The 19,110-nt window shown below is 39.3% G+C and overlaps 1 protein-coding gene across 1 annotated transcript; it reads left to right on the top strand.

The window, feature by feature from the left end:
* Positions 1-10,454: 10,454 nt before the first annotated feature.
* Positions 10,455-17,090, top strand: LOC112841294 (serine protease inhibitor 2.1-like). The gene is made up of 5 exons (XM_025896078.2): positions 10,455-10,582; positions 13,315-13,977; positions 14,862-15,132; positions 15,783-15,930; positions 16,741-17,090. The coding sequence occupies exons 2-5, from the start codon at positions 13,332-13,334 to the stop codon at positions 16,933-16,935; spliced, it is 1,260 nt and encodes a 419-aa protein (XP_025751863.2). The 5' UTR covers positions 10,455-10,582; positions 13,315-13,331; the 3' UTR covers positions 16,936-17,090.
* Positions 17,091-19,110: the final 2,020 nt, after the last annotated feature.

The raw sequence follows: 19,110 nt of genomic DNA, 5'->3' as shown, positions 1-19,110 counted from the left end.
GAAAAGTGTTAGAAGCTGTCAGCTTTCTGTAAAGGAAAACACTTCCAAATTAAAATCACAGTGAAGATAAACTCATTTCTGTAGCATTCAAGTAAGGCAATAAGAAAAAATAAATGTAGTGCTTCCCAAACTGAAAATTAAGTGTACTAAATTTGCCTACATCACTGGATCCATAGCAAACCTTGACTGAGGGTATTTTTCTACAGGCTCTTACAGTTATTTGCATTTTACATCAATGCAGAGGCACTGCAGATCTTGCTAGGTCACAAATAATTTTCTAACTTAACCAGATCTTGCAGCTTACTTTCCTGTAAAAATGTACAGCAATCCATTTTGAAGTAAATCCAAGAAACTCTAACTTGAAAAAGAAAAAAAAGGCATAGTTGCACAAAAAAACTAAATTAGAATTAAGAAAAATTTCACAAAATGGAAGCCATTATCCGACCAGTGAATGCCCCCTTGAAAAAAGAACAATCCCACAACATCAAATCTAAAACTGTAATAAGAAAGGACAAGGGCAACTTTGAGGGAAAGAAACTTGCAGAAATCATGTCACATGATAATATGTTCTTTTTCAAAGACATCATTTCAGAGAGCCTGAGGGGCCAGTGGATGTTCAAAGTGTAGAAGAAGTGCTCAAAGGGGGCACTGGCAAAACAGGAAAGCTCAATTCATTGCACATGTGCTTCCTTTGCAGTGTGAACCACTATTCTAAGTTGAACTAAAAATAGAAGAGTCTTCAGGGAAAAAAAAAGTAATCAAAGAGCAGGTAGCAACAAATCGCCAAGACTGTTTAGTACGCATGCAAGAGACCTTAGCCGTCTCAAAAAGATACACATCTCACTTTGATGCAACAGTTAAACTGTCTCTGCACCAGAGTAATAAGAAGTGACAGTTTTTTCAAAAAGATGTAAGTGAACATGCAGTGAGTTGCAGAACAGTTAGTTCAACTTCGCTTTTTGGGAAAATGCAGAATTTGTAGTTATGTATTATGAATAAGTATGAAAAAACATTGAAGAACTCACATGACCATCATAGAAACATAGAATATTTTAGGCTGGAAAAGACCTTTAAGGTCAACTCCAACCCTTAACCCAGATCTGTCAAGTACACCACTAAACCATGTTCCTATGTGACACATCCACACATCTTTTAAGTATAGCCAGAGATGGTGACTCCATTGCTTCCCATGGCAGCCTGTTGCAGTGTTTGACAACCCTTTCAATGAAGAAATGTTTCCTAATATCCAATTTCAACCTCCCCTGGAGCAACTTGGGGTCATTTCCTCTTGTCCAATTGCTTGCTACTTTCAGAAAGAGACTGACCCCATCTTGCTACAAACTCTTTCCTCCTTTCAGGTAGTTGTAGAGAGCAATAAGGTCTCCTCTCAGCCTCCTTTTTCCCAGGTTAAACAACCCCAGGTCCCTCAGCTTATCCTCATCTGATTTACTCTCTAGATCCTTTGCCAGCTTCAGTGTCCTTCTCTGGACAAGTTGCAGCACCTCAATTTCTGTCTTGTAATGAGGGGCCCAAAAATGAACACAGGATTTGAGGTGCGGCCTCGCCAGTCCCGAGTACAGGGGCAGGATCACTGCCCTGGTCCTGCTGGCCACACTATTTCTGATACAAGCCAGGATGCCATTGGCCTTCTTGGCCACCTGGGCACGCTGCTGACTCATGTTCAACTGGGTGTTGGCCAGCATCCTAGGTTGTTTTCCACTGGGCATCTTTCCAGCCACTCTGCCCCAAGTCTGTAGCACTGCATGCGGTTGTTTTGACTTGACACTTAGGGAGACAGTGTCAAAGGTTTTACTAAAGTCCAGGTAGACAATATCCACAGCCATTCCCTCATTCACTTAGCTGGTCACCTTGTCACAGAAAGAGGTCAGGTCGGTCAAGCAGGATCCGCCTTTCATAAACCCATGCTGGCTGGGCCTGATCACCCAGTTGCATGCTATGTCACGGCACGCAGGATTGATCTGCTCCATAACATTCTCCAGCATTGAGGTCAGGCTCACTATCTCGTACTGTCCCAGATCCTTCTTCTGGCCCTTCCTGCAGATGAGCATTGCATTTGCCAACCTTCAGTTGTCTGGAACCTCCCTGGTTAGCCAGAACTGCTGATAAATGATTGAAAGGGGTTTGGTGAGCTCTTCCACCAGCTCCCTCAGTGGGTGGAATCCTTGGGTGGATTCCATCCGGCCCCATAGATGTGTGTGTTTCTAAGTGGTGTAGCAGGTTGCTGACTATCTTCCCTTTGGTTATGGGGGCTTCGTTCCGCTCCCCATCCCTGTCTTGCGGCTCAGGGGTCTGGGTAGCCTGAGAACAACTGGTTTTACTATCAACAACTGAGGCAGAGAAGGCATAAAGTGCCTCAGCCTTTTCCTCATCCATTGTCACAATGTTCCCTCTCACATGTAGTAAAGGATGGAGGTTCCTCTTAGTTACTTCTTATTGCTAATGTATTAACAGAAATATTTTTATTGTCTTTTCCAGCAGGAGACAAAATCCTTTGCCAAAGAATTCTTTTAAAGAGTTGATCTGTCCATATATTATAATGGTTTGATTGATATATGTCACATACTTCTGAAAACATATAATATTCCCCAGGGAAGGAGCTAAAAAAAACCTGTAAGCTAGTGGGGGGGGAAGACCCTTAATAAGCAATGAGCTCAGGCATACATTATTCAGAGAAGTCAAAGATGATGTGGGACTTTAATAAATTGTGAGGTGACACATTTTCCCAGTGGTTTCACCTTTTTCATTGGGAATAATTTCACAGTACACATTGGCTGGCTGATAAAATGTCAGAGGAAAATCACTGCCAGGAAATATAAGGTAAAGAATCCAAGGAAATCATGGCTAGGCTTCGCAAATGAAGATTTGGGAAGGACTCTACCCACATTTGCTACAAGCGCGCTGGTGGCTAAAGAGGCCAATGCGAGATAGACAAGTCCAGTTGCAAAAGGCACAGCAGAAAGACTCCTTAGATGGTATCGGTAACTGGCTTTTCCCTTTTTTTTAACAAGGAAATAAGCCCTTGGTTTATACTCAGCATGGTGGTCTCAGGTTAGTCATTGCCACTCAGGATAGATACTTTGTAGTGATCCTGGGTAGGCCACTGAATCTGTCATCTCCGTGCTCCGTGCTGATGAAAAATTAAACCAAGCAGTGTGAGATAACGATGAAAGGAAAAAAGAGAAAGGGAAACTCAGTGTGCTCAGTGTACGGTGATATGTCTATACTGTGTGTGCGATGTGCAGCACTGGATACTGAGTCTTTGATCTAAGCTAAGGGTACCCATTTTATTTGGCTTATAGGATGAGGTATCTGTATATATACTATATATGTATACTACTGTGCATCTATAGGCTCAATTCAGAGCCAAAGCCTAGGTGTTTGTTTCCTTTTCCTGTGACTGAGGGTGTCTAAGACAACAGTTTAGGGCTGGCATTTAAGGGTATTTTTGTTGCCTCAGTTAACAGCAACAGTTGATCAGCTCAATGGTTCAGTAATCTAAGTGAATTTACCTGACTCAGTAGTTTAGGAGCATTCATTCTAAAAAAAAGTGTGGGTTTTTTGAGAGACTACAAGGGTCTTTTTATCACTTCTTTGAATGATTGAAGTAGGTAAATTTGCATTTGCCTGCTTATTTGCAGGTTTGGTCTTTTAACAACCATTGATTATACTTTTTACAATCACATGAATGCCTTGCTATTTACCAAAGACTCTAACAAGATCTATCATATCTCTTATTTAATGTTTCTAGGTTTTGTTCTTTTATTTCTCTATCAAATACATGTATCTTTTTTGAATGGGAATATCTCATTACCCCATCAGATTCATACCAAACTTCTTCGAATAAAATTTATTTTTTTAATATGAATTAGCTCTCAGTATACCAGTTCTAAACTGACCTTAGAGTATATGATAAATCCATTTTTATTCCACAAAAAAAGGCAAATGAGAATAAAACTGTGAGTGGCAAAATAATTACTTCCTCATTGTTCAGATCATCTACAGCTGATATAGAAGTCTCTTCCATCCTGACTTGAAGAATTGAATGCTTGATCTAAACTTTTGTGTAAACAATTATTTTCTCTCAAGTCAGACTTTTTCTACAGAAGACTCTAAATAATGTCCACAGTTCCATGTTTGTATTATCTTCACATCCAATAAATGACCTTAAAATCTCAACAAATTTCCTGAAAATGGTTTTGAATTTTTTTCCATTTTATTGTTAAATGATAGGAAAATTGACCACTTGATAGCAACTTATAAAATAAAAATAAACATGGAACATTTTCATTATTTCTCTTTCAAAATATTAACAAAGCAAACATATTCATGAAAATTTTCTGATTTCTCTGACTCTGCTTTCTTACATGGAATTTGCTCTCTCAGATAACTTCCAAGAAGTTTTTCTGATAAAGGATTTTAAAGGGGAACATTAAGGGCCACAGGAAGAATCTGGGTATTTGTGCAATCTGGGAAAGTTTCTCAAATGAAGAAAAATATTGAGCATTTGTGAAGCACTGTTGTAAGTAATAGAATGATGAAGTCGTAGCTCAGTTATAAGCCTACTACGATCAAAGGTAAGTAGGGATCTCGAGCTCAAAGGATTTAAGGATTTCTTAGCTTTGATTTAGGCATTCTTAGCACTGAATGCCTATGGACCAGTAGTAAAAATAATTGCTTTTACATTAAGCCATGAAGGAAAATATATTTAGAACAAGCTGGTAAAAAATTTCCTGCTTTAGAGACAGTGAATCCTCTTAGACATAGTCCTGACTTGCAGGATTCTGTTTCTGGTGAGGAGACCTGTGCTTCAGAAATTATTTCAGGAAGGATCCCAATAGTTCAGAGATCTCTGAAGATCAGGGGATGTGAAGTGTCATCTGTGCTGTAATACTGGGGTGTTGGGTTTGGAGCTTTAGTAATTATGTGTGTGGAGGCGAATTAGAAAAACAAACGTGTTTGTTAAGAGATTAATTCAATCACCATTAGTATGAGAGCCGGAGCATTCACAAAGGCCAAAGACCAGTTCAAACTGGTTTTCATAATCCCCACCCACCTAAGTTCTACCAAAGGCATTAATTTAAAAACATTGCATCATCAGGGAAAAAAAAATACTCTCACTGGCTGATCAATGAACCTGAGAGCAGGACATTGTCACCTAGAAGTTCTTGTGACCTGATTAACCTTTTTGCTCTCTACAGCTGAGCCCCATTCTTGCTGACCCCAGCCTTAGGAGTGCCTTAATGCTCTGCTGCTCTATGGAAGAAGACACCTGGGTATTTAATGAAAACCATCTGGGCTTTCCCTGGTCCCCAGAGGTTGACTTTTGTTGAAGGGGCTTGCTGTGACTCCTTTGGGAATGCTTTCCTTCATGATTCTTCAACAGGCTCTATTTGCCATTGCTCTCAAAGCTGATGGAGGAAGCAGGAGTAGAGGAATGGTGTGCCAAGATGATAGTGGTCTGCAAGTGACTGTGGGTGATGTGAAGAAAGGCAGGAAAAGGATATCAGAGAAGATAACAGTACGTAGGAGTCAACATTAGACAGAGTATCAACAGGTTTGGGGTAGGGAAGTCTTCATCTGTATTGAAATAGCTACAATTCAAAAAATTTTCTGTTAAAACTAACAGATTTAAGATGTTTGTATAATGATTGATTACAGAGAAAAATGACTTTGTGGAACTTGTCTGAATATTGATCTAGAGTAGGATTTTTAAAAGTTATGTGATGTTGAGCTAAATCTTCTCCCAGTGTAATTAAAACTAGTGACCACAGTGAAATTTGATCTACTGTATATCCATCCAAAATAAAATTGAAACCTGCCTTCCTTCTGCTCTTGTTCCCTGGTGGATTCCTATGTTTGTACCTTCATTTTAAACAGAGCTGTTCTGTATGAGTAGGGAGACGGACAAGGTGTAATAAACAAGGTAAACTGACTCTTTTGCTTGCAAGACCACTTTCTGGGTCCTTTCTTTGAGCATTAGCCAAAATCCGTATGGTATGCTTGGGCAGCTGAGCTTCTGAGTCACAGAATAATGTCATTATTGTTTACTTCAATCCACTTTGATCAACCTTATTTGATCAGCTGTACAATTAAAGGTAGACACTTGATTAAGTATCGCTCAGGAGTACAAAGGAGGTAAAGAAAGCAATTCAGATGAGATGGTCCCAGATAGCAGGGTCAGTGGATCAAATGGGAAGGTGAGGAAGAACTTTTTAATGAAGGCTTTCAGAATAATGTTAGTTGCTTAAGTCTTGAATTACTCATTGGGATGGTTCTTGTTAACTACATTTTCATGTTGTATAGACACGTATTTATTAAAATTTTAAGTACTATATTGCTGTTGGAAACCCATAATTAATTGATTAATTTCTTTATTTCTTTAATGCAAGAACATTATTAGGAAAGGACAGGCCAGTAGTTACACAGCATTGGGTTGGGACTTGGGAGTTTCTACTTCCCTTCCCAGCTCAATCACAGGTTCACTCTGTAGAAACTTAGCTTCTTTGCTGCTTATACCTACCCACTAAGGCTGATCATCTTTCATTTCTTAGCTTACACAGTCAGAGCAGGATTCAGGCCTTATCACAGGTAAATAATACGATTTTAAAAGTACAATACTGGATGGGTAGTACATGAAGGGGTTCAAGCTGGCATATGCTTGGGTCAAATCAAAAGGTTAAAAAAAAATTTCAGCTAGCACAATGGTCTTGTCCTTCTCTATTTCCCTGTACAAAGTTCTTGTATTTGCATCTTCTAGTCATGAAAGAAAAACTTGTGGTAAAAGGATTGGATTGTGCAGTGTTGTATGGTGCATACAGATTATTAATACTTGCAATTCATGTGTGCTTAATCACCTCTCCCCATGTTGTAGTGTATCTGGGTAACTGCCACCCCTTGAATAAAATAAGCATATCAGGAAAGAAGATGCTTTCTGAAAAGTACAGAGGACTGTTTATGGAAGCTTGCAATTCAGGAACATTTCCATTTTCACTTTGAAGCTGTATAAAGCTGCATCTGCAGACCACAGATTTTCAGATTATGTGTTACTGTCGCCAAAGGAGGTGCCTTGGAATCAAACTGATAAAAACTCATCCTGTCTTCATTAACCTCAATAAGAACTAAAGTGATGCTAAAGGCCATTGAAAGTAACTTTTTATTTTCATGCCATCTAATCTCAATGACAAAGTTTGATGTGTCATTTTTATTTTACAGATGAGGAGACTGAAGCCTATCAGTGATGTTCCCAAGGTCAAAACCGAGCTGCTCAACAGAGATAGCCATCTATCCTTAATTTTCAGTCCAGTGGTTCTCTCATCAGGTGGTCTATCCCAGCCTGAAATCATTTCAGTATCTTGAAACGTACTTGGGTAATGGAAAATATATTGGAGACCTTTAAAGTCAATAAGAGTATTTTTCATCTATTTGGGGGGTTAGGAGGAAAATAAAACAGAATAAAAATTTTTTTTTCCACAGTACCCCTGCTGGAAATCATCGAGATATTAAATCTCAGTAAGCGCTTTCTTTACTAATATTAGTATTGCAGAAACATTCAAGTCTGAAAAGAAAGTCCATGGTAAAGATGTTACATGTAGAGATAATGAAAAACAGGCCTTCTTTTGAAAGATTCTGGGGCCTACATAACGGGTATTTATGCTAAAGCAACCTGTCTACTCTCCTGCCCCTTTTACAGGAGGTCTCAAGTCTTCTATAGGTCTTGTGTCATGCCTGCCAACTTGCACACACAGAAGCAGTAGTAGGAGATTCAGTTATTGGTGCACCATACATGTAACACACCTGCTACATTTACTGTATAGTTTGCAACTGGCATTGAAACTGAAAAATGATGATGAGTGTTCACTATCGGTGATTGCCGCTGGTATAGTAATTCTTTTAAAAAATTCTTGTCCCTGTTCTCTACTTGGTTCATATGAGTGATACTAATTCAGATGAAAAAAAAAGTTCTGTGAGCAGAATTTCCTTCTTCTTGTGAATGTTTTTTTTCACTGTATATAGACTATATTTCATCCTCATTTCACAGTCCCTTTCTAAACCACTGAATTTTTTCTTTCTGACAGGACAGTGGAAGAGATTCTTCAGTAAGTATTGAGAGCATGGCATGACCACTGTGTGCAGATTGCACCTTTATTCTTCACTGTATATGTCATCCAGACTAGAAAAACCATAGTTCACCAGACATGCATACATCTTCAATCTCAACATTCTCCCTGCACTCTGACTGCCTGATCCTTCCCAAAGACTTCTGCATAACTCAGAACTATCAGTGAGGGAATGAAAGGGAAGGTAATGTCCATTTTCTTCCTAATTCTATACTCCATTTCCTTCATATTGCTGCTAGGTTAATATACTTGTGATCTGTATACCTTACACTTGCAAATCTTTGTGTAACTTATAATAGGGATAAAGATTTTTTATACTTGAAGTAACCTGTGAGCTGTAATCCTAGAACAGCTATTATTGTTGCTAAATTGACAAAAAATCTCTGATTTCCTTTGAACACTGGACAAGTTGAGTGGTTCTGTTGCCATCAAATATAACAGTCATTGGCTAATTAAGAACTCTTTAAACCTGTTTCAGAATGGTCTGTTCAAAACGAAACCGATAGTCAGGAAGGTGTTTGCAAGATGTTAGCAAATGCATGAACTATTATATGGGTCTATTTCTTCTAAAGATGTCAAAATATGAGTTGGGGTGTGGTATCGAAACTGACCTACATGAAAGGCACAGCAGTAACATGGACTTGGGCAATGTAGACTTTGTCGTGATTTTAATTATCAGAAGGAATAAAACCCATCTGTTTGGTTATTTCAGTATTCTGTACTTCTATTCCTATTAAAAATAAATAATAGAGTGAAAGATCTAGTTCAGTATATAAATGATCAGTACGAAGCTGGTTAACGTGGTTTCATGACTTAGTTTTAGAGCTGAAATTGTGGTCAGTAGACAGGTGGGATTGTAATGGTTTGTGGCAGTGCGTGGTACACCTGGCATGCATGCATGTCCTCATCATTTTAGTTTCAAGCTGCTGTAGCACCTTATTGCTGCTTCTATAATGAAATGCTAGGGAAATGCCTTGTTAAATTTTAGCTTAGCATTATTAAGAACAAAACAATAATTACAAGGCATCACAAATGAAAGAGAAAACAAGAGGCTTATAACCATTTTGTAACACAGTTCGTCCTTGACCACCGTGATCTGTCAGTCACCTAGGCTTTGATGAGTAACATAATCTCTGTGTTTGTGACCTTTACAGGCAGAATTAGAAGGAACAAGTAAAAAGGAAAGGGGAGGGGAGTTGGGGGGTGGGGGTTTCGGAGTGAAGAAATAAAGAGGAAAACAAAGAAGGGGAGTGTCCAGACAAGGTTTATCTATGTTCTGTCTCCATGTTTATCTATGTTTGTAATGACAAAATTACACATGTGAGTAAACAAGTACAAAGGAAAGAGTCGTCCCAAATGGGGAAACGTATTTCATGTCAGCACTCAATCATGGTCTTTGTTGTTAACTGGAAAAAATCAGTCAGCTTGATTCATCAGCACTTAATTCCTATTCAAAAAAGTTAATAGAAACAAGCAGTACTTGTTTTCATTTAAACAATTTAGAAATGTGTGAGAGGGCAAAGAGAACGAGAAGTGAGTGCTCACATGCAGTATGTGCACGTGTGGGAGTAAACAGCTTGCTTCTTGTATTCCCGCCACCTGCCTGAGGCAGTAACTGAGATCCACGCAGTACTGAGATAGATGAAGGGACCACATCAGCCAGAGTAGGAAATCCATCAGGGAAACATGTCTGTCACATATCCTCTCAGTGGTATGCAGTTACAGACAGAGAGATAAAGTACAGGCAATTAGTTTGTCATCCATATACAGGCTGAGGATCAGGCAGAAGATTTTGCTCTGGATAGACTTTGGAAGAGCACCAAGCTGATGTGATACATGGCTCCATGTGTACTTCATCACAGCACAGAGAGTCTGACTTCTGGCACCAAGAGTCGCTGTCTGTTTCCGGTGGTTCCAGGCACAATCTCCTGGTTTCCAGTAGGGCCCTAATTACACAATGTTTGCCCTGTTTCCAGTGGTTCCAGGCACAACCTCCTGGTTTCCAGTAGGGTCCTAATTACACAATGTTTGCCCTGTTTCCAGCGGTTCCAGGCACAACCTCCTGGTTTCCAGTAGGGTCCTAATTACACAATGTTTGCCCTGTTTCCAGTGGTTCCAGGCACAATCTCCTGGTTTCCAGTAGGGTCCTAATTACACAGTGTTTGCCCTCATCTGCTCCACATGGCCAAAGGCAACAGAGAGAATGTCACAGCTACTCTTCAAATGGCTGAAGATTGTCAGCTTTGGCTGAATAATAGAGATGACCCTCGCAAACCTGTTTCATCAATATTTGCTTTGCTTCCTCCTTTTTTTTGGTTGGCTCTAATTTTTATCAGATCTGTTTAATGTTTAACAGCACTAATTAAGCAGAAGATTATGTACTAGTATAAGTAACAGTGTGGGGAACAACATGGTCAGCTGAATGCAACGAGGCTTCTGATTTTGTAAGTACTACACACGCACTTTTCTTGGAGACTTGCAAACGATGATTTCTGTGGTTGGTTGAATTTTAATATTAGGTTAATTTCATTTGTCTGCTTGTGATTTGGTTCTGTGCAGATGTTGCAATGGAAGATTAATCAAGCAGACATGTAAGGGACCAGTGGGACCTGCTGTTCTGGGGGAATATGCTTAGCCTGAAATCAAACTAAAATAACCTTTGAAGTCATGGGGACTTATTAAGTAGTTGTCAAAACAGAATATTGATGTAATCACCTTTTAGGTTGAAACAGTCTTCACAGTGACTCAGAATTAGTATAGTCCCACTATTGACTGAACAACCAGGTCCAATTTATAAATTCTTTCAGTGACTTAATTTAAAAAACAATCATTGAATTGCTAAGGCCATGCTTTCTAATTAGACAGTGGTGAGTGTAACGGGGGGCGGGTGGAAGGCCACAATTTAAATTTAATTGCCCCTTTTATTCCCATAGACAAACTAATATGTGGTCTGGAAGAGAATTATTTTCTGAATTTCCAATTTGCATAAAAAGTACTGCCAGATTTAGTAAAGCCTTTCCAATTTCTTCAGCTTTGAAGTGTTAACAAAAGTATTTGTGTGTGAAATTTTCTAATCTCAAAATGTTGAAATTAATGTGATTTCATCTCTAAAGGGAAAAGTACGGGAGGAAAACTTGATGACAATATTCAGTGTTTTCCAGCTTCTGGTAGAAGCATTTCTTTCAGATTTCTACAGAGAGCACTGATACTAAGAAAAGTTTTTTAACTGATCTGTTATAGTAGAAGCTATAACAGAAACATGCCTAATATAAGCTTGCTGCAGAAAAAAAAACCTAAACCATACTCTTTGCTTCAGAAATTCTTTGAAATTCAGGCTAAGTTCTGTATGGACACAGGAAGTGAACATGGACAGATAAAAATTATCTTCTCACCTGAGTGTGCAGTATCTCAAATACCTAGAGATAAACAGCCTACAAGATGTTAAACATCAAGTATTTTTGGAACACCCTGTGTACTACATTATTACTTCATTTTTCCACATAAGGGTTGTTTGGGTTTTGGGGGGTTTTTTTGACTGTGAAGAATAGGGAGAGTTCTGCTTAAAAGAGCTGCAAATAGCTGAATCATATTCCCATCTGGAGCCATATTCCATCTTTTGGTTTAAGGAAATTCAAATTTAGTGTTACCACTTTTTACTGCAGGTCACTGCAGTGGACCCTATCTTCTCTCAGGCACACTCAGCATACTCAGAGCTAAGCAAATATGAGAACACACAGCTAGTGTATACGTTTGCTATAAAAACAAGGGAGATCATCAATAAAAAAATAAAACAAAATCCTTGAACTTGGGCTGCCCTCAGAAACTCCATCTAAATGTTGTTTAGATAGTAAATACAATCATCTTTCACATCTGGGAATGAATGTAAGACCAAGACAACTTTACCTTGGCAGGACACGGGAAAATATGTTCCTGGAAGAAAAGGCTACAAACAGGCTGTGTTGTCTGGAAACCAGAAAAAGCCATAACAGTAGAAAAGTTCTAGAAATATTTTCATGCAGAAGCTACAAGAACAAAAAGCTTATTTTCATTGATAGCTTGTTACAGCTCTGAAGAGGGTTTGTATGAGATGCCTCCAGAACAGCAGGGAACTGAATTCAGTAAATCAGAGACTTGTCCCAGCTCCTGTGGAGAGCAAGGACTCACATGAAGAACATTACATCAGCATTAGGAGAACAAGCATAACAAAGAAACTTGTCATCTCCAAAGAAATTAATCTATGTCTTTTGATTTCCAAATGGGATCAATGGTCCTCTTCTTCTTGGACCCAGGTCTTTCCCATATCCCATGCAAGTTAACCCATTGGTGAGGGGCAAAACATCATTTAACAAATTACAAACACTTGTTGCAGCCTCCAAAAAAGAAAGGTTCCTTCACTCCAAACATGCACCTCATTTTCTGATGCAAACCTGCTGCTTCCCACATGTCTTTGTGCCCATTTCTGCGTGCACTGCTGTCATGTCACAGGATGCTCCAGGCTTTTGCCTTGAATTTTGCGTTGAAGTTCATGCCTTTCTTCCACCACCAGCTGTGGCCAATGACTGGCCATGTGAGTAAGTAAACAGGGCCATGAGGTAAACAGAGGTGTGAATTTAACAAGCACGAAATAGTCTGTGATAGCTGTCTGCCTCTGTGCTGCTGCCTTGGTGGAGGTGAGGGAATTTACCCCACTTCCAGTGAGTAGCGAGATGTCTCCCATTTCCTTACATTTATCAAATTGCTTTTGGGCAGATGCTGTGGAGTATTTGATGTCTTTGAAACCCCCACCCTGTCTTCCCTCATGGTAACTTGTTTGTTTAGATGTACCCTATGGGAGACGATGATCATAGGAAAATAATGTAATTGTTAATTGAGATTATTGTGAACTTTAGCTCTATGTTTTCATAGCCAATGTATTACAATGAAGAAAAGTATTGCCTTTTCAGGCCAGTTACAATGAAATATGATGGTTTTATTATGCTGACATTTTAATCTACAACTTGGTTGAATTTATTAATTAAATTTGACATTGTAGCCATGAGAACTTTAAATATCATGTGTATATTAGATATTTACAGTTGCACTACATAATATTTATGATAATAAACTATTTATTATTCCTTACTACCAAGCACATCATTACCATCTGCTCATTTAATGACTGTTTATTTTGTGACAGAATAATTTCAAAAGAAGATGAAGTGTATCCTGTGCCTGTGTTTACTCCTTGCTGTTCTTTGTGCTGTAACCCATTGCCGCCATGAAGATATTTGCCATGAAGTCAACAATACTAATCTGCAAGACGGAACTGAAAATTTATTAACACATAACTGTGACAAGCAAGGCTCAAACTATGCAGATTTTGTATTTAGATTTTACAAGCAGGCTATATCAAAGGAAGCTGATGAAAACGTTTTCTTTTCTCCCATAAGCATCTCCACTGCATTTGCCATGCTGGCTCTTGGTGCTAAGTCAACCACCCTGTCTCAGATTTTTGGAGGACTGGGCTTTGACGATCTGACTGAGGCTCGCATACATGAAATACATGACAGTTTTCACAAAGTTTTATCCATACTGAACTGTGCTGATGCTAATATCACATTAAATATAGGGAATGCCATTTTTATAGCTACTGGGTATGAACCACAGGAGTCATTTTTACAAAATATCAAACAATTTTATGATGCAGATTTTTTTTATAGCGATTTCCATAAACCAGAAGAAACTAAGAAGCAAATCAATAAATATATAGAGGAGAAAACCAAGGGGAAAATTCCTGAATTAGTTGGTCATCTTGAACCAAGTACTGTACTGGTTCTAACTAACTACATTTATTTTAAAGGTAAGATATTTAACATAATATTTCAATAGATGGTTTTGATGCAAAATAAAAATTTTAGGGAACTCCTGATGATTTGTTACCAGAGTGACTATTTAGGAAAGAACTAAATTGTGCAGAACCTTCAAAGTAGAGATTAGATCTGGCCAAGAGCAGGGTATCTGATTGTTGAGAAATACTGATTTCTTAATCATGACCCAGTTTGCCTGAAAGCTGTAGACAGAGAAGTCCCTCTCTAGTGGACCTCTCATAGACAGGGATCCACTGCACATAGTCGCACTGGTCTGAGAGCACAATGACTAAAGATGTTTCCAAGATCTCTATGCTGACTGTACGTGCCAGTCAAACTTGGTGGACAGATACTCTCGCATAGGGTCCCCAGTTCTATGGTAGATCCACTAGATGCATTGCATGAAAATTTGGGGTAGAGCATTTTGAGGGCCTGTGTCTCTGGAGGCTTGAGCAAATGTTAAGACCCTTTATTCTGCTGATGAATTCCTCACCAGGTTGAGTACAGTCAGCTTTTGCAGGGGCATAGCCTAATAGAAAAGGTATGAGAAGGTCCTGTGGCTGAATGTTTAAGCCATTGTATTTAAATGGCATAAAAGGCATTACATATGGCTACAGTAGAAGGACTCTCAATTGGTCCTCATCAGCCTTTTGTTGTTTTTCAGCAAGACAGGACTTACTTACACTTACTATGCTGGGCTAACTGCACAGCTAAAATTGCTTTATTGTGTGTTATGCAGAAGGTTGAAATTATTCAGTGATCATATTCTCCCATAAATAGCCCTCCATTGTCCTACATTTAAGTTGGTCTAACTCAGAAGAGCCATTTCTTATGATTATCACAATTGAGTGCAATATCTTATCTTTTACCCCATTAGCTGCCTGGGAAAAGTCTTTTGATCCTTTGCGTACATATGAGGATGATTTTTTCGTGAACACAAATGCATCTGTTAGAGTCAACATGATGCAGTATGACAATATCACTAACAGTTACTACGACCAGGATCTCTCCTGTGAGGTGATAGAGCTGCCTTACCAGGGCACTGCACGAGCATTGCTCATTCTGCCTGATGATGGAAAGATGAAGCAAGTGGAAGATGCTCTCTCCAAGGAAACTCTTTGTAAATGGAATAACAAACTTATGCCCAGGTAACTCTAGGTAGATGGATTACTATATTTGAGAACAATTCACTGTTTTTAAAAGGAAGTGCTAAGTTCGGATCATCTCCTGCTGGGGTATAATGTCCTGATTTCATAAATAAGCAATTCCCCAAGTGAGTCAGAGAAGAGCATAACTGCTAAGAAACTGCAGGCTCTCTGACCAGACAGAAGGGGTCACAGCATTGTAACAATTGCCTCAAGACTTGCTTGGCTGCCTTTTGACTACCGTACCTCCTCTTTCATGGTGCCAACACAATTCATTTTCTTCACCATGAATTTTGTCATGATATATTTTTCCTCCTTTTCCCTTATTTTAGGCTTTCCACAGTCAGTCTGCTTATTCTCTGTAACTCTCTAGCCAAAAAACTCTGCTAGGTGTCTGTATGTGGCATTGGGATGAATGAGTAGCAATGAAGAAATTTGTTTCTTTTCACAAAAATCAAATGGAGAATGTAGAAACAAGAAGATGGAGCATCTCTCTGGATGCCAAGATTGCTCAAGGAATACAAATGCTACCATCAAACAAGTCTGCAATGAAAAGAATTCTTTCAAGTGTCACTGAATTGCATACTATCCATCCTGCTGGCTGAAACAGGCCTGGAATGCCTCACTGTTGTTTTGTTTTCTTTGATCAACAGGAGATTAAATCTGCAGTTACCGAAGTTTTCTATTAGTGGGTCTTACGATGTTAAAAACCTGTTTGAGAAAATGGGTATTACTGAAGTGTTCTCAGGTAATGCTGATCTGTCTGGAATTAGTGGCAGCCATAATCTCCAGGTTTCACAAGTAAGTGCTAGTGATGGGGTGGTGGTTGGTTGTTTCGATCAATTGTGTCTAGGGTTTTTAAAGACTTTCTTCCCCTCCCTTTATTGTTGAAGTTATAAGTAAAATTCACAACGAAATGTAGGGGCTTGCTTAGTAATTTTGTTTTTCTACAGAAAGAATCTTCTGGATCACTTTTGTATTACTTTAATATTGCTATTAAAAGGCTGGATATTAAGTACATGGAAAAGTTGAACAACTTTAAATGATTTCTTGGCACTGGAATATAATATTTTATATGATATTGTGTCAAACTCTAAATGAGGAGTATATTATGATCTTTGTGTTGATTAGTACCTAATTTTTTAATATTCTCAAAGTTTCCAGGAGATTTCCAGTTTGCAGAAGCAGAATTTCGCTATGTCAGTTTAAGCTATGATTTAATGTTAAAGATGCCAAATGCTAGCCCTGTATTAGCATTTAAATAGCAGTGTTTCATTAACCTTGGAATAAGAGAAAGTGTTCCTATTGGAAGTCCTAACCATCTAAGAAAATAAACTAGTTTGTGCATGTGCTGTTATTATTTCTCTCTACTCATCACTAGTGAGAATGTACTTACAGTGTGTCCCTGTTTATTTTTGGCTCTCCTTGTTCAGTCCTGACATAGAAAACACTCCTGTTTCAGACTGCTGGAGATTTACCATAAAATAAAGTTTCATCCACTGGATTTATCACTCCTTTCTTCTCCTAAATATTCCATAAGAAGAGAATTTATTTTACCTCCTTCTTCCTGTCCCATATATAAACCACAGTGTTTTCTTCTTTTCTCTGCAGGCAATTCACAAGGCCCTGCTGGAAGTTGATGAGGCTGGATCTGAAGCTGCAGGAGCCACTGCTGTAATCTCTGCCAGATTTCTGTATCCTTCTGTTACCATCAAATTCAACAAGCCCTTCCTTATTTTGATCTATGACAAGCTAACTGGCACTACACTTTTCATGGGGAAAATTGTTGATCCTACTAAAAAGTAATTGCTGAGTTATTTGGCATATTGGTGTTGGGCACGAGTTGTAATGGGTACAGTGTTCACATTCATGGGCTAGTTAGTGCTACTAACTACTCTCTGATTGAGGGATATTCAGAAGTAAATGAGGAATTCTCGTCAAATTAATAAGCAAAAAATTATTAAAAAATCTCATCAAGTAACGCTTTTTAAATGTAACATTTTCCCCAGTTGAGTAATTATATAGGGTTTGCATGGCAAGGTTTTGGTAGTGGGTGGGGCTACAGGAGTGGCTCCTCTGAGAAGCTGGTAGAAGCTTCCCTCACGTCCAACAGAGCCAAGGCCAGCTGGCTCCAGGACAGAGCTGGCGCTGGCCAATGCCGAGCCCATCAGAGATGATAGTAATGCTTCCGTAATAACATATTTAAGAAGGGAAAAAAAGCTATTTTGCAGAAGTAATTGCAGCCAGAGAAGAGCAGACTGAGAATAAGTGAAAGAAACAGCCCTGCAGACACCCAGGTCAGTGCAGAATGAGAGGGAGGAGGTGATCCAGGTGCCAGAGCAGAGATTCCCCTGCAGCCCATGGTGAAAAACCTGGTGAGGCAGCTGTGCCTACGCAACCCCTGGAGGGATGCAGCGATCCATCTGCAGTCTGTGTAGGAGGTGGATGTCCAAAGGAGACTGTGATACATGTGAAACCCACACTGGAGCAGGTTTCTGGCAGGATCTGTCAATCCTGCATGAGAGGAACTCATGCTAGAGCAGGTTTCCTGGCAGGACTTGTGACCCTGTGGGGGACCGAGGATGGAACAGCCTGTTCCTGAAGGACTGCACCCCATGGAAGGGACCCATCCTGTAGCAATTCATGAAGAACTGTAGTCCATGGAAAGGACTCACACTGGAGAAGTTTGTGGAGGACTATTACCTATGGGAGGGACCCCATACTGGAACAGGGGTAGGACTCCCTGAGGAGGGAGCAGCAGCAGAAACAGCATGTGATGAACTGATCATAACTCCCGTTCCCTGTCTCCTTGCACTGCTGTGGGGGAGAAGGTAGTGCCTGGGCAGGAGGGATGGGTAGGGGGAAGGTGTTTTTAAGATTTGTTTTACTTCTCATTATCCTGCTGTGTTTTTGATTGCTAATAAATTAATTTAATTTCCCCAAGTGAAGTCTGCAGAGGTCAATAACGCTCAGACGATCCCAGTGGAGGCAAGAAGCCGGAATGCTTTATTGGACATACAAGTTCTTATTTAAAGGCTTTAGGGTCTACATATTCAATGGGGGGTTTACATATTCATCAGGGGCCAGAACTATTACAATTAGGGACTTTATAGGGATGAGGTAAAGGGGAAATCCTAAATTACCAACTTTTGGGTCTTAGCACTTACATCATAGGGGAAAACCCATCTTATCTTAGGGGGATTACATGGGGGGAGCAGATAACACAAAGGGAGAGATAAAACACAAAAGTTTTTCTGTACAGGTATGATGAGATCAGGGCATGGTTTCTCCGGGCTTGGGCAGGACATTCCAAACGTGTGACATCGATAGATCCTTGTCTGGACTCTAAATGGAGGTTTTTTCCCAGTCTCTGTCAGCCCAAGGCTTTTGTTTAAACCTAGTAGTTTTCTTTTTCTCATATCCAAAAATTTGGAATCCAACACAAGTCTGTTTTGCCTTTGACAGTAATCTCTCCCTTTCCTTATTTCAACTCATTAAACTTTCATTATATTTTCTCTCCCCTGTCCACTTGAGGAAGGAAGTGATAGAGTGGCTTTGGTGGGCACTTGGCATCCAGCCAGGGTCAAAACACAATTGAAGTTATTAATATGTTTTCCAAATTTTCCTTGAAAGATAACTTTTTTTAAAGTATGTTGTTATTTTTCAAAGTGAATTCTCTCTGCTAAGGAGTTTTGCTACTCACCAAAACCTTTATCCCAATAGGTAACAAGTCTTGTAATGCTACTACGTCTTCTCCAGCACATGATGATGACCAGTATTCACCTGAGCTGGTCCCTACAGAGTCTTTTCTTCTTTACATTGCTCTTTGCTGCCTAGGCTGTTTATCCTCAATCAACCTATTCTTTCTCATTTGTTCCAACTCTTTGCCTAGGATTTCTTAAGAAATCATTGACAAAAAAAAAAAAGAGAAAAATCCCTGAAACAATAGATTATTCTGTTGTAGCTCTCAATGTGTCTCTT

The sequence above is a fragment of the Manacus vitellinus genome, unplaced genomic scaffold (assembly GCF_001715985.3).
Source record: "Manacus vitellinus isolate BGI_N305 unplaced genomic scaffold, ASM171598v3 scaffold_6_pilon, whole genome shotgun sequence".
Taxonomy (NCBI): Eukaryota; Metazoa; Chordata; class Aves; order Passeriformes; family Pipridae; genus Manacus; species Manacus vitellinus.
The sequence above is the reverse complement of the archived record's forward strand: the minus strand, read 5'-3'. Positions and strand labels throughout refer to the sequence as shown.

Bases quoted from the DNA above. Each gene is read 5' to 3' on its own strand.
- LOC112841294 (XM_025896078.2), top strand. From the start codon at position 13,332: ATGAAGTGTATCCTGTGCCTGTGTTTACTCCTTGCTGTTCTTTGTGCT. The intron at 15,133-15,782 runs GTAACTCTAGGT...TTTGATCAACAG, and splicing joins AATAACAAACTTATGCCCAG to GAGATTAAATCTGCAGTTAC. The intron at 15,931-16,740 runs GTAAGTGCTAGT...TTTTCTCTGCAG, and splicing joins ATAATCTCCAGGTTTCACAA to GCAATTCACAAGGCCCTGCT.